General features: G+C 42.2%; 1 protein-coding gene across 1 annotated transcript in view; it reads left to right on the top strand.

Annotated features, from left to right (window-relative positions):
* Positions 1-6345: 6345 nt before the first annotated feature.
* The window catches only part of QPCT (glutaminyl-peptide cyclotransferase), a 30291-nt gene continuing 20383 nt past the window's right edge, over positions 6346-16253 (top strand). Inside the window, 2 exon segments of the mRNA NM_177506.2 lie at positions 6346-6552; positions 14401-14547. Of these exon segments, the coding sequence (NP_803472.1) occupies positions 6433-6552; positions 14401-14547 (267 nt within the window). The 5' untranslated portion in view covers positions 6346-6432.

Consider the following 16253-nt stretch of genomic DNA (forward strand, 5'->3'; position numbering starts at 1 on the left):
CTCTCCTCTTTCACTTTTATCAAGAGGCTCTTTAGTTCTTCTTCACTTTCTGCCATAAGGGTGGCATCATCTGCATATCTGAGGTTATTGATATTTGTCCCGGCAATCTTGATTCCAGGTTGTGCTTCTTCTAGCCCAGCGTTTCTCATGATGTACTCCGCATAGAAGTTAAATAAGCAGGGTGACAATAAACAGCCTTGACGAACTCATTTTCCTATTTGGAACCAGTCTGTTGTTCCATGTCCAGTTCTAACTGTTGCTTCCTGACCTGCATACAAATTTCTCAAGAGGCAGATCAGGTGGTCTGGTATTCCCATCTCTTTCAGAATTTTCCACAGTTTATTGTGATCCACACAGTCAAAGGCTTTGGCATAGTCAATAAAGCAGAAATAGATGTTTTTCTGGAACTCTCTTGCTTTTTCCATGATCCAGTGGATGTTGGCAATTTGATCTCTGGTTCCTCTGCCTTTTCTAAAACCAGCTTGAACATCAGGAAGTTCATGGTTCATATATTGCTGAAGCCTGGCTTGGAGAATTTTGAGCATTACTTTACTAGCGTGTGAGATTAGTGCAATTGTGTGGTAGTTTGGGCATTCTTTGGCATTGCCTTTCTTTGGGATTGGAATGAAAACGGACCTTTTCCAGTCCTGTGGCCACTGCTGAGTTTTCCAAATTTGCTGGCATATTGAGTGCAGCACTTTCACAGCATCATCTTTCAGGATTTGAAATAGCTCAACTGGAATTCCATCACCTCCACTAGTTTTGTTCATAGTGATGCTTCCTAAGGCCCATTTAAATTCACATTCCAGGATGTCTGGCTCTAGATGAGTGATCACACCATTGTGATAATCTGGGTCGTGAAGATCTTTTTTGTAGTTTTTTTTGTGTATTCTTGCCACCTCTTCTTAATATCTTCTGTTAGGTCCCTACCATTTCTCTCCTGTATTGAGCCCAACTTTGCATGAAATGTTCCCTTGGTATCTCTAATTTTCTTGAAGAGATCTCTAGTCTTTCCCATTCTATTGTTTTCCTCTATTTCTTTGCATTGATCGCTGAGGAAGGCTTTCTTATCTCTCCTTGCTATTCTTTGGAACTCTGCATTCAAATGGGTATATCTTTCCTTTTCTCCTTTGCTTTTCGCTTCTCTTCTTTTCACAGCTATTTGTAAGGCCTCCTCAGACAGCCATTTTGCTTTTTTGCATTTCTTTTTCTTGGGGATGGTCTTGCTCCCTGTCTCCTGTACGATGTCACAAACCTCCATCCCTAGTTCATCAGGCACTCTGTGTATCAGATCTAGTCCCTTAAATCTATTTCTCATTTCCACTGTATAGTCTATATATAGTCACTGTATGGAAACTAAATAACATGTTCTAAATAACCTATAGGTAAAGATGGAATTGTTCATTTCCTTGATTGTGATGATGATTTTATGGGTGTAAACATATGTTAAAATGCATCAGATTGTATGCCTTAAATGCACTGTTTAACATATTCTAATTCTATTTCAATAAAGTTGTTAAAAAACACACACACACACTTGCTCAAAGGTTGAGATTTAACAATAACCACAACTTTTATTGCTTTGTCAATGATATTCTTAAACTAGACTGGATCTTTTGCCTTTCTTTGGTCTTTCTCTCTTTTTTTTTTCTTTCTTTCTTTTTTTTTTATTGTGCATGCAGTGAAAAATGCAGTGACTAAAAGTAAGTGTTTTTTTTTTAATAGTACAATTTTGTGTTCTGTCTTGGTAACTGACTGAGAAGAAAGCTGAGCGCCGAAGAATTGATGCTTTTGAACTGTGGTGTTGGAGAAGACTCTTGAGAGTCCCTTGGACTGCAAGGAGATCCAACCAGTTCATTCTAAAGGAGATGAGTCCTGGGATTTCTTTGGAAGGAATGATGCTAAAGCTGAAACTCCAATACTTTGGCCACCTCATGCGAAGAGTTGACTCATTGGAAAAGACTCTGACGCTGGAGGGATTGGGGGCAGGAGGAGAAGGGGACAACAGAGGATGAGATGGCTGGAGGGCATCCTGACTCGATGGACATGAGTTTGGGTGAACTCTGGGAGTTGGTAATGGACAGGGAGGCCTGGCGTGCTACGATTCATGGGGTCGCAAAGAGTTGGACACGACTGAGAGACTGAACTGAGCTGAACTGAACTGAAGGTGCCAGAAGTTTTAACCACTATTGCTTTAGCAACATCAGTACAAATTTAATACAGTAAAACATAAACATTGTTTTTGTATTATTGTAAAAATTGATTTGACCTTGCAGACATTCCCCAAAAGGGTCTTGGGGAATCCTAAGGGATCCATGGATCACATTTTCAGAACTGCTGTTTTAATACAACTTTCTGGTGATTACTGCTTTAGTCCAATAGTGTCACTTTAAAGGTAGGACTTGGTATATGAAAATCCTGCCAGAAAACTGCATGGTAAGACCTTGTTTTTAGCAGTTGAGCCCTTAATGTACTTCAAATTACAGTACAGGATCTATACTATAATAAAGATGATAACCATTCCACTTGTGACTAATGCTTATCACTGCATACACAAATAAGTTTTTCCATGGTTAAAAATGGTGCCTGCAATTGTCTAGTTAAATGTAATAGTCATGGGTTATCTTCTATAGAAAGAGTTTGAAGACAGAAAAAGTTGTAGTAGGGGAAAAAATAACAGAAGAGATTTGGAAAGTTTACAGAATGAAGGAGGAGAGAAGAGAAGAATGAATGAAGAAAAGGGGAAGATAGATATTTCGGATATGTTGTTGTTCAGTTGCCAAGTCATGTCCAACACTTTGTGATTCCATGGACTGAACCATGCCAGACTTTCCTGTCTTTCACTATTTCCTGGAGTTTGCTCGAACTCCTGTCCATTGAGTTGGTGATGCTGTCCAACCATCTCATCCTCTGTCATTCCCTTCTCCTCCTGCTTTTAATCTTTCCCAGCATCAGGGTCTTTTCAAATGAATTGGCTCTTCACATCAGCTGGCCAAAGTATTAGGGTTTCAGCTTCAGGAAAAATCCTTCCAATGAATATTCAGGACTGATCTCCTTTAGGATGGACTAGTTTGATCTCCTTGCTGTCCAAGGGACATTCAAGAGTCTTCTCCAACAGCACAGTTTGAAATCATCAATTCTTTGGCACTCAGCCTTCTTTTATGGTTCAATTCTCACATCAGTACATGGCTACTGGAAAAACCATAGCTTTGACTAGACGGCCCTTTCTTGGCAAAGTGATGTCTCTGGTTTTTAATATGCTGTCTAGATTTGTTATAGTTTTTCTTCCAAGAAGCAAATGTCTTTTAATTTCATGGCTGCAGTCACCATCTGCAATGATTTTGGAGCCCAAGAAAATAAAGTCTGTCACTATTTCCATCCCGCTCCCCCATCTATTTGCCATGAAGTGATGGGACTGGTGAAAGTGAAAGAATAAACTGAAAAAGTTGATCAAAGTGAAAGAGGAGAGTGAAAAAGTTGATGAAAGAGGAGAGTGAAAAAGTTGGCTTAAAGCTCAACATTCAGAAAACGAAGATCATGGCATCTGGTCCCATCACTTCATGGCAAATAGATGGGGAAACAGTGGAAACCGTGACAGACTTTATTTTCTGGGGCTCCAAAATCACTGCAGATGATGACTGCAGCCATGAAATTAAAAGATGCTTACTCCTTGGAAGGAAAGTTATGACCAACCTAGACAGCATATTAAAAAGCAGAGGCATCACTTTGTCAACAAAGGTCTGTTTAGTCAAGGCTATGGTTTTTCCAGTAATCATGTATGGATGTGAGAGTTGGACTATAAAGCAAGCTGAGAGCTGAAGAACTGATGCTTTTGAACTGTGGTGTTGGAGAAGACTCTTGAGAGTCCCTTGGACTGAAAGGAGATCAAACCAGTCCATCCTAAAGGAGATCAGTCCTGGGTGTTCATTGGAAGGACTGATGCTGAAGCTGAAACTCCAATACTTTGGCCACCTGATGGGAAGATCTGACTCCTTGGAAAAGACCCTGATGCTGGGAAAGCTTGAAGGCGGGAAGAAAAGTGGATGACAGAGGATGAGATGGTTGGATGGCATCACTGATTCAATTGACATGAGTTTGAGTAAACTCTGGGAGTTGGTGATGAACAGAGGCCTGGCGTGCTGCAGTCCATGGAGTTGCAAAGAGTTGGACATGACTGAATGACTGAACTGATGACCTGAGCTGAACTGATGGGACTGGATGTCATGATATTCATTTTTTGAATGTTGAGTTTTAAACTAGCTTTTTCACTTTCCTCTTTCACTGTCATCAAGAGGCTCTTTAGTTTTTCTTCACTTTCTGACATTAGGGTGGTATCATCTGCATATCAAGAAAAGATAAAAATAAAAAAGGAAGAGACATAAATAGAGTTGTACTGGATTCGTTGCTTATCAAAAAATCTGACCTGTGTAAAAGAATAATTTACTAAAATCAGTTTCACTTACTATGCAAATGTTTTAGGGGTACAGGTACATCATAAGGATGCATGAGTAGTGAATACAGAGATGTACTGTTCACATTCCCTTTATCGAAAGACTCTGCTCCAGTTGCTGGCGTGTTTCTGGCAGACAGCCTCTAGCTGTCAGCTCCTTTGGCTGCAGAGAACTGTTTCTTGTAGGAAGAAGACGAGGTAAGGTTATAAAGCTTCAGCCATTCTGGGTCACGGTGGGACAAATCTTCACTCTGGGTGAAGCTGTGGAAGACAGGGCCACTCCCCTGCTGACTCTTGCCTCCACCCAGTGGAGTTCCACCCTCTCCCTCCCACAGGGGTTTGTCCCATGGGCACTCCCTAATACATCCTGAATGCCTAGCTCTGTCTCAGTCTACATCCTGTAGATCCCAAACTGGAACTGCATCTTACTGACTTAAATATAACCAAAATTGGAGAAGACTTGAGAACCCTAGGCAATGGAAACTAATCATCAAAATTATGTGTTAACCTTTTAACACAAGCATTTATTTTGAATTGCTTATACTCAGCATATTATCTTTAACATTTGTTTTCATATTTCCACCTCCCCTTTCTTGAAGAAATCTTATTGTGGAAAGATAAAAAGGTAGTAAGGTAAGAAAAACAATTATGCTGTTTCTTACCCAGACACTCAGGAAACCCACAATTTCAAGGTTGGCCTAAGCAGCAAAAGAGGAGATGTGAATATATACCAGTAGAAAGTTCTGAGGTTGTCTGATGATCAGAAGTGTTTAATTTTGTTTGAGCCTGAAGATTTGCATGGTTACTCAAAACTCTCAGACATGAACAGGATTAGTCATTTTGATCAGGAAAGTGGGTATTTCCTTCCTGTCTTCCTCCCTGACTTCAGAGGAGGGCAGACAGAGTATTCCCAGGTCAGTCCTCTCCCTTTTCAAACTCTGTTTATAGCCAAGCCTAAAACAGAGTGGGTGAGCCTTCTGACTGTCCATTACCTTCAGACCTTCGCCCTCTGGGAAATAGGTCTGTTTAAGTGTCCTTGTTTTGATTCTTTTTCTGGGATCTATATGTTACTAGGAGATGACTCATGGCAGCCCACACCCTGATCCTCAGTTTGGAAGAAAAAAAGGGTGGTGAAGTAACTGTCCCGACAACTTAGACTAGAAACGTCTCAACTGCCTAAAATTGAGATACCGTTTTGTTTCTAGGATTACCTGGATAACAGTGATCTTTGATGTTACAAAGTAAAGACGATTGTATTTAGCTTTTCCTTTAGGGGTATGGACTGGAGGAGTTGGCCCCTGTGAACATTTTAGATCTCATTTATTTCAATTACTTCAACCATACTTCTCAGCTTGGGAGTATGATTGTCTCCTATAAGGCACAGTAACTATTTGTGAGAAAAAAAGAGAAAAGATATATGGGCTGTTATAAAGGAAATACTCTGAAGGTTCCATTCAGGCTTTGTCTCCTCATCTGTTAAATGCGATTAATACCTACATAACTTGGTTGTGAAGATTCAATAAGGAAACATCAGAAAAGCACCTAGAACAGTGGCTAGTACGAAGTATTCGGTAAATAGCGATCCCTGTCTATCCCTTCTAAATGGGCCGTGGGAAAACAATTCTCAACCTCGCAGGGTCTCCTCCCCTTTCCATTCCCGTCACAGCAGTGGAGATCGTAAAGATGCTTCTCCCATGTCTCTTCTCTCCTTCCCTTCTTCCAAGGAAGTGGCAGTGAGTCCCCGTGGATTCGGAAGCTCGTGCCTCCTAGGACAGCCCAGTCCCCGGGTTGCTAAGGTGGGGGTGGTGGGTGGAGAGCTGCGGCTTTGGCCTGCGCAGAGCGGCGGGGAGGCGACCCGGAGACGATGGGGAGGCGGGCGCAGTCGACCCAAGGGTGGAGAAGGGGGAAGGCGAAGGACGCGCGTTCCCGGGCTCGTGACCGCCGGCGGCTCCAGGAACCGGCACCCAGACAGCCCAGGAGAGATGGCAGGCTGCAGGGACCCGCGCGTCGTGGACACCCTCCACCTGCTGCTGCTGGTGGCCGTCCTACCCCTGGCAGTCAGTGGGGTCCGTCGGGGCGCGGTAGACTGGACCCAAGAGAAGGTGAGAGACTGCTGCTGCGCGATTGTATCTGGGCGGCTCTCTCGCGTGCGGGGACTCAGTCCCGCGACCCCCACCTGGGCAGGATGAGAAGCGGGCAGAACCGAGGTCCCCCAACCCTGCGCCCAGAAGAGTTGGGGCTCTGCGTGCTCGCCAGGGTGCCTGGTTGGCCGCCGGGAGGCTTTGGAGATGCCTTTGGGAGCTGGGTGATGTCACCGGGCTGTGCTCGGCTGCGGTCTGATGCTGGTACTGATAGGCACACGAAGTGTGACTTGCCTGCAGTGGCGGAGCGGGGAGGTGAGGGCGCAGCACCGGCGCATCCGCCAGCTCAGGAGACGCGGGGGCTGGGTCTCGGCGCTCCAGGCGGCCTAGGTGCGGGGCGTGCCTGGGGGTGTGCCACCGCTCCCTCGCCGCGCCGCCGTATCCCGGGACGCCTTCCCGGTGTTGAAGTTTCCAGGCACGGACGTGTGTGTCGGTCTGTTTTAGATTTTTAAACGAATCAGCGCCGAAAGGAGGAGATTACTTGGAGACCCACTTTACTTTAAAATGGTTTTTTTTTTTTTTTTCGTTAAAAGTAAAATACAATTGTTAAAGAAATGTATAAAATTGTAGGTGGAGATTTCATGTAATGAACTTAGGATAAAAGGGATTTGCAAGCTCCCTCTGTGTGAAGTAAATAGGTTCACAGTTATTTCCATTTCTTGTGTAACAGTTTTTCAAAACTGTGTAAAACTGCTAGGGACTTAAGCAAAGGTTGGTATACTTTCAAAGATACTAAGAAAAGCAGCAAAGTAAAGGGACAGAGAATGAGATGGCTGGATGGCATCATTGACTCGATGGACGTGAGTCTGAGTGAACTCCAGGAGTTGGTGATGGACAGGGAGGCCTGGCGTGCTGCGATTCATGGGGTCGCGGAGAGTCCGACACGACTGAGTGACTGAACTGAACTGAACTGAAAGGGATATGACCTTTGACAGCGTTGTTGAACAGATCTCTTAAATGCTTGTGGTCTGCCAGTACTGACTTAGAGGGCTCAGGGCGAATGCACAGGCCCTCTCCGGGCTCACCTGTGGGTCCTGGCCTGCCACAGACTATGGATATCAATAGTCCACTTCAGCTCTCTGGGTGATACTTATAGCTTCACCATTCAAGGACCACAAGGGTGCTCCACTTACATAAGGACATCACTAGCCACAGGGAACCTGGGGACGATGAGGGCAATCGATTCACAAATAACTTCATTATAAGAAAAGCTTCCCATGAGAATTCAATAGGACTAATGTCCATTGATGAACATAGGGTTACAGACTTCCATCTTCTCTTTCCTGCCAGAAATTGGGAAGGGGCATTAACTACCAGAATGTGGAGCCACACCAAATGTGTCTTTATGATCCGTGGAAATGGATGGGAATAAGTGAGGTGGGGACAGAAGGAGCTGTTCTGAGGGGTCATTTACAGGCAGGAGGTATTTGTGGGTGTGAGAAGGTGCTGGATTCTTTGAGTCTTTTAAACTAATGAGACTCTAGCTTTTGAGAAATGTCTTTTAAAGCCCGAATCTCTTTTATATTTAAGAATCTTCTAATCGCTGTTCTATTTGTTTCCTTTCAAGATGTGCAAGCAAATGATGCAAATGATAAAGTCAGCCACGACAATGCCTGATTTCTGGTCCCCCAGCCCCTTACCCTTTAAGGCTTTAATAAGATCTATCAGGTGTCAAGTACAATTTGCAGCCTGGGAAATGAATTAATCCACACTAAAATTCATGCCTTCCTGCTCTGCATGATATTTAGCTATTTTAATCATGTGGGGTGTGCCCTTGGCACACTGGTCTGCCAAAAGGTGAGGTGTGGTAAAGGAAGTACTGATTTTGAAATCCATTTCTTTGCTTTGAAATAAAGGTGTGTCTTTTCCAGTGGGATCTAATATGTAAAAACAGTTCAACCCTACTTTATGGTTGTGTTTAGAAGACTGCGATTTGTTTGAAACCTGTAAACGATTTTTCCATAGAAGTCATATTATATGTTATTTGATTCACAGGTGGGCTCACTGGTATATATTTAGGGGCATTGGCATCTGGGTATCAGGCTTCTATATATAAGCATCTGACTTGAACCTCGCAGTGCCCTTGTAGTAAGAAGGATATATTCATCCCCAATTTACAGATGAGGAACCTTGACCACCATTACAGCTGCGAATTGAAGAGTCCTTGTCTTTCCTTAATTCAACCATGCCTTTATTATTGGATGTTTAGGTGGTTTCCAAACTTTCTTTATCATGAAGCTGGGACCCAATGTATTTTACTTGATAGATTTTCCCTTTGTTATTAACAAAAGTGAAAAAGAAAACTTTAAGTCATATGAAGGATGGAGGAACCTTGTACAGGAGAGTTGGCTTCACCTAGGAGCCCTCCTCTAGGATTGTTCTGGAGGAGAATTACTGCTCTCACCAGAATTCACGTTTTTCCACTTCTGGAACCACATATATTCTAAAACCCCATTAGGTTCCCCTCCTCTGTGGTTCTAAAATTCTTGGCCATCTATCCCTCTGCCCATTATGATTCCTGTGAATCATAAAGCAGCAATGGAGACTCCACTGGCAGGGGCAGAGGGCCAGTGGTAGTCTGCATGTTGGTGGTAAAAGGAGAAAGAAAATGTGCTGTTTTTGAGCTTCTTGCATCTGGCCGGTAAGTACTATGACATCCATTATGCAGATACGGGAGCTTTTCCTGGTCATAGCTAGCAAGTGAGGATCTGGGATTTGGCTCTAAATTGTTGTTTTTAAAACCTGCACTGTTTCGCTTTTAGATAGAGGGCTGCTAGCATTAAAGAAGATAGGACTTTATCATATTCACTTCTCAACTGTTCCACAACTTCATTTATCATATCAGTGGCATCTGACCCAGAAGGAGTTCTATAAATGGGTTGAATTTGAAGTAGACACAGGTGTTAATGTGAGCGCTGTCTGGGAGATGCTCATATTGGATGGAAACTAGAATTGATTTGGCTGTGCTTCTGTAATGTTCTCCCTTCCATTCAATGGTGTGGGACCTCAAATCCATCTGCAAGGCGGGCCAGTTCTGCAAATTGTGTAATTAAAACCCTCTTTGGCCGGGCACCGTGTGATTAGTCCAGAGGAGATGCTGAAGGAGACCTGGTTCACACTTTTGCAGCTGAAAGATTCTTGTCACCCAAAGCAGACTTATTGTCCTTTCTGCCTGGATGGAAAGACAAGGCAGGGGCTGTAATAGAGACTCACTCCTCTGAGAATGCCCGTACCAATGGAAAATTGTCTATGTGCCTTTTAACTGAAATAAACCTAGAGTGGTTTGGGGTTGACATTTAACATTGAGCTCAACACAGTTTTACCTCATTCATTTACTGTCTTTGTGCCCAATTTGCACTTTATTTTCAGGTTTCTTCTCTACTGCTTCCTCTCAGCTGCACATAGATTTTTATATTTATTGAGTTCTGAGAGTCAGCCTCCGTAAAAATCAAACAAATGCTGTTTAGGTTGGAAAAATCAAATGGTTCTCCATTCAGGGCTTTAATGAATAGAAAAGCTTAGGCAATTAACCGATTATGACTGTTTCCCCTTCTCTAGCAGAAGGCAATGGCACCCCACTCCAGTACTCTTGCCTGGAAAATCCCATGGATGGAGGAGCCTGGAAGGCTGCAGTCCATGGGGTCGATAAGAGTCGGACATGACTGAGCGACTTCACTTTCACTTTTCACTTTCATGCATTGGAGAAGGAACTGGCAACCCACTCCAGTGTTCTTGCCTGGAGAATCCCAGGGACAGGAGAGCCTGGTGGGCTGCCGTCTATGGGGTCGCACAGAGTCGGACACGACTGAAGTGACTTAGCTTGGCATAGCATAGCTTTTAATCTCTGTGATTTCACAGGGGCATCTTAACTCCCAGAGAGGCAGGGAGGGGAAGGGCTCTTTACCGAAGTGTGTTCATTTAATGCGTAAGCCCAGGAGACTGAGGATCAACACAGGTAAGTTTCTGTATTCAGGAGCACCAATAGACTTATCTAATGAGCTTACCCTTTACTTATCCATTAAGCATTGTTTGTCAACCATGTTTCATTCACAGTATCTGTAACAGGTAGTGATGCTAGAGGATTATTTTGTTCCTGTTTTTTCCTTAAATCTCTTAAGAACTCTTTTTAAGCCTCCGTAAATCACCTATTTACTTATTTCCCTTCTTCCTCATAATCCTTATTTCCCAACATCTTGGGGCTCATGGGAGTTTCCTTGGGCTCCTGTTTGGCTCATGAATTGTTGGGCTGCGCCCTGCAGGCCTGTGAACCTTGTAGTTGCCCAGTTTCGAGGCCAAAGAAAGAGCCTGGAGATGGTGACAGAGACAATCAGTGATTTATTGAACAGAGGATCTTACATGCCCAAAACAAAGGGTCCTGGAGCAACACTCCACCCTGTTGGGCAAGCGGGCAAGCCATGGCGGCAATCTTTATATAAATCGCCCATTTAAATATCAACTTGATTTCCATTCACTGTGGACATGGAGTCAAGGACCACAGTGACCAGATAGGGTCTGGGATGGATGGAGTAATAAACAGTAAATGAAAAGGAGTCCTTGGCCAGACAGCCTTTGACACAACAGTTCTTGATTGTCACAGTGACTTTCCCAGGCCAGCTCTCAACTCTAAACATCACAAACACCGACTCTCAGAAACTCAAAAAGAACAAAGTCTACCAACATTGAACTACAGCACTTCCTGGCCCTCTGTAGCAGGCAGCCGCTTGTCTTTCCTGGCTCTATAATCTCTGTTCATTCAACTGACTTGGTATATATGATGGGAAACTTCCCATTTTACTTTATTATTATGTACATACCGTCTTAATGAAGTTAGTTTTAGAAAGACAGTTCACTTGTTGATTCCATATTTGATGAGTTAACCCAATTATTATTGAGTGTGCCACGTGAGCTAGGTGCTGTGTGGTTCTGGGGAGAGCATGGCAAGTAAGAGAGATAGTTCCTGTCCTCTTGGAGTTGACATCTTGCATGAAATTAGACATTAAACAAATAGACACACAAGGCCTCTACACTCCAATCTGAAATGAGCAGGAGTTAGCTAGGTGAAGAGGAAGTGGAAAGCCTTCAAGGGTAGAAGGCACCACAATGCAAATGCCCCAACAAGCCTGAGCCTCACTGCCTTGGGTCCTGAAGAATGCCAGGGAGACTGAAGCATGGTGAGTTGGTCTGAGTGGTCCTGCACGGGGCTTGTGGGGCAGCAGGAGAGATCAGAGGCTCTTGTTGTCTGTGTTAAGTAATAATTAACCGTGTGAGTTTTCCAACTTCTTGCCTCCATTCTCTTCTTTTCGCTTCTCACATTTCTATGGTTTTATCTTTTATCTCCCTCTTTCTTCTCAAAGTGCTGTTTGAGTGTTAACAGGAAGACTTAGATCTGAGGTACCAGGGACTTTAAAGGCTACAGCAACAAATTTAGCAAGGAAATATATTTTTAAATGTATGATCAGTAAATAAACACAAACCTTAAGATGTTCAGAAGCAGCATCAATAGACAGTGTTGTGCACTGAAAGTCACAGATAATGCAGGGAGGCAGAGCATGGGATTGGGAATTGACACCACCATGATCCTTTCTCGAACTTACCTGTAACTCTCCTACAACCTTGGGAAAATCAGCTAGTCTCTCTGACTCAGTTTCCACTGACAGCAAAGAGATTGGATTATAATCATCTCTAAGTGACCTTTCCAGCTCAGAATTTTATACCTCTTCAGTGTCTGATAGACAGTAATAGAACTAATAATACTTACCAAATGTTTACTGAGGTAGTTTACATGAGTTAGCTCACTTAGTTATAATTACCCTGGAAAGTAGGTGTTATTACTTCCCTTTTACAGATGAGGATGTTAAGTCATAATGAGGTTAAGTAACCTAGCCAGAGTTATAGATAGTAAATGATGAGGAGTTGAGTTGAGAGGCCAAGTTGAAGGGGGCTGCCTGGACCCACAGCCCCCTATCTTTGTGTGATAATAGCTGAGAGTGCCACTGAGACATAGTGAAGTATAAGTATAATAAGCGTTAGACAATAAAGTGAAGTCGCTCAGTCGTGTGCGACTCTTTGTGATCGCATGGACTGTAGTCTACCAGGCTTCTCTGTCCATGGGATTTTCCAGGCAAGAGTACTGGAGTGGGTTGCCATTTCTTCTCCAATCAGACAATAAGCATGCTCTAATTCCACAGTTTCTCATGGAGTGAAAACACCCATGTGATAACCTGCACATAATCAATTTATACTGGTTTTGGAAAAAGCCATAAAATAGAGAGGGCTCCCATGAGCTCTGTTTTGATTTCCGAAAAATTTATGTTACCTTCATCATTCCCCTCAGAGAAGAAATCAGATCAAGGACTCACTTCCCTATGGGGAGGAGTAACACTTTCTGTCATTGAATGCCTGATGAACATGTAATGAATGAATGATTCATCATTACTGGAATTATAAGAAAATTCAGCATGTATAAAGTAGTATCCAGAATACAAATTTGAATGTTATCTTTGTTCAGCTGCTTAAATTAAGGTTCACTTAATATATAAGTGTATCAAAGAGTGTGAGCATTAATGGAATATTAAAATAATTTTAACTGAAGACAAAAAATGTACTATTTAGTGGATTGTAGAATCATCAATCTCTGACTGAAAAGAATTGCAACAATCATCCGGTTAGAGCTATTCAATAGAAATATATAATGCGAAGCACATATGTAATTTAAAATTTTCTAGTAGCTCTATTAAAAAAGTAAAAGACAATAGGTTAAATTAATTTTAACACTATTTAACTCAATATATCAAATTTTTTCATTTCAACTTTTAATCACTATAAAAATTCTTAGTGAGCTATTTTGCATGTTTTTTCATACGAAGTCTTCAAAATTCAATATGTGTGTTACACATAAAGCACGCTTCCACCTGACTCTCTACATTTCAAGAGCTTAATAGCACATGTGGCTCCTGGCTACCATATTAGACAATGCAGATTTAGCTCAAATTCCTTTATTAGTATTTTAGGGAAATGAGAATTTAAGTGACCTGGCCAAGGTCATACAACCTGTAAATGGCAGCAGAAACTTTGAATCCAGCTCCTCTCACCCCAAGAGTATGCTTATTCCATAACATCACACTGGCTTTTATAGAACAATTATGCTAACAGAGTATATTGTTTTGTTGGCTGTAGTTTTTGCAATATTGAGTTTTCTTAAGATTAGGATATCAACAATTGTTATTTGTAAACCTTAGTTTTACAAAGTAATTGTAGCAAAATTATTAAAAGTTACACAGCTACAAGTGTTAAGCATTAATTCTCAGATTCAAAGCATTATCTTAATTCTGTTTTAAAAACAAGCTGCCAAAACAGTCGAACTTGTAGATCTAAGGGGCCAATTTTAAAGTTGAGTAGTTTAATTTACTGGGAGAAGGCAATGGCAACCCACTCCAGTACTCTTGCCTGGAAAATCCCGTGGACGGAGGAGCCTGGTAGGCTACAGTCCATGGGGTCGTGAAGAGTTGGACACAACTGAACAACTTCACTTTCCCTTTTCACTTTCATTCACTGGAGAAGGAAATGGCAACCCACTCCAGTGTTCTTGCCTGGAGAATCCCAGGGACGGGGGAGCCTGGTTGGCTGCCATCTGTGGGGTTGCAGATGACTCAGCAGCAGTAGCAGCAGTTTAATTTACTATGTTATAATGTAAGAGCTATCCCTTTATCTTGAAGTTCAAAGCAAATATTTTACAATTGCAAATGTTTCAGGATAAATCTTAAATATGTTATGAAATGATGTAAATATTAATGTTTATTTATTTATCAGAATTATCACCAACCAGCCCTTTTGAATGTATCATCTCTTCGGCAAGTTGCAGAAGGCACCAGTATTTCTGAAATGTGGCAAAATGACTTACGACCATTGCTGATAGAGCGATATCCTGGATCGCCTGGAAGCTTTGCTGCTCGCCAGGTGAGAAACAGCACACTACTCTGAAGGTTGTCCAACACATTCCGTTCCCATGAGAGATGATGCTATGCTCAAAATTCTGAGTTGTCTTATATTCAGATCTGTCATCTCATCTTATTAACTAAAATAAGCATCCTAGAAAAGCAGACAACTAAGAGTAAATATCTATTCTGAATTAAGAGATGCATGTTAACCTAAATCAATTTATATATGAATTCTCTGTCTGAGAGGGCCAAAATCAGACAGGGTACTAGGTATCCAACTCTTGATTTTTTCTATAACACACCCCCAGGCACCCAACCAAGTTTTCTTGAACTTTAAACACCCAATCTCAACAGACTTGGACATTTCTTTCTTAACAGTTCTGGGTCAAGAGTGAGTTATGGTCTTAACAGGCCTTTATTCCCCTTTTGAAATTGTATTTTACCTGGAGGGAGAGTTAAGACCAGTGATAAACTACTTTTTCAAGTACAGTGCTTCTCAAGCTTCTGACTCCGACACATGGCAAATATATATATATATATATATATATATATTACATTTTATACACAAAAACATAGAGTTAACTAATAAAAAACTTTCTTAAAAAATACTCCTATTATGTGCAATCTGTTGATGTTGTTCAGTAGCTAAGTCGTGTCTGACTCTTTGTGACCCCATGGACTGCAGTAGGCCAGGCTTCCCTGTTCTTTCCTATCTCCTGGAGCTTGCTCAAACTCATGTCCATTGAGTTAGTGTTGCCATCCAACCACTTTGTTCTCTGTTGTCTGCTTCTTCTCCTGCTTTCAATCTTTCCCAGCATCAGGGTCTTTTCTAATGAATCAGGTCTTTGCATCAGGTGGCTAAAGTTTTGGAGCTTCATCTTTAGCATCAGTCCTTCTAATGAGTATTCAGGATTGATTTCCTTTAGGATTAACTGGTTTGATTTCCTTACAGTCCAAGGACTCTCAAGAGTCTTCTCCAACACCATAGTTCAAAAGCATCAATTCTTTGGCGCTTAGCCTTCTTTATTCTCCAACTCCCACACCCATACATGACTACTGGAAAAACCATAGCTTTGACTACATGGACCTTTGTTGGTAATGTCTCTGCTTTTAATATGCTGTCAAGGTTGGTCATAGCTTTTCTTCCAATGAGCAAGCATCTTTTAATTTCATGGCTGCAGTCACCATCTGCAGTGATTTTAGAGCCCGAGAAAATAAAAGTCTGTCACTGTGTTGATTGTTTCCCCATCTATTTGCCGTGAAGTGATGGGACCAGATGCTATGATCTTAGTTTTTTTAATGTTGAGTTTTAAGCCAGCCTTTTCACTCTCCTCTTTAACCTTCATCAAGAGGCTCTTTAGTTCCTCTGATTTTAATTTTATTTTACTAGTTTTCCTTTTACTCTAGTCATGAACCACTAATCTGATTTCAAGATGCACTGATTTTTGCACTGTAGTTTGGAAGACACTGCTATGGAGGGTGGATTAGGCCATTAGAGGGACTAAACCTGAATGTCTCTCTGACTCCTAAGTGTCTATCCTCTTCAGCAATCTGAAACCCCAGCTCTGAATGCCTGTGTTTTCAAGGTAGCCCCATTTTTAGGGGCAGCTTGGGAAGGAATGGGGAGAGGCTGGCCTCTCTGAGAGTAGCCCACTTGCCTAACTCTTCCAGCAAACCCCTTGGCACTCCACTGCAGTGACAAAGTGATACCCGCAAGGCCCAGCA

Source organism: Bos taurus, chromosome 11 (assembly GCF_002263795.3).
Source record: "Bos taurus isolate L1 Dominette 01449 registration number 42190680 breed Hereford chromosome 11, ARS-UCD2.0, whole genome shotgun sequence".
NCBI classification, from domain to species: Eukaryota; Metazoa; Chordata; class Mammalia; order Artiodactyla; family Bovidae; genus Bos; species Bos taurus.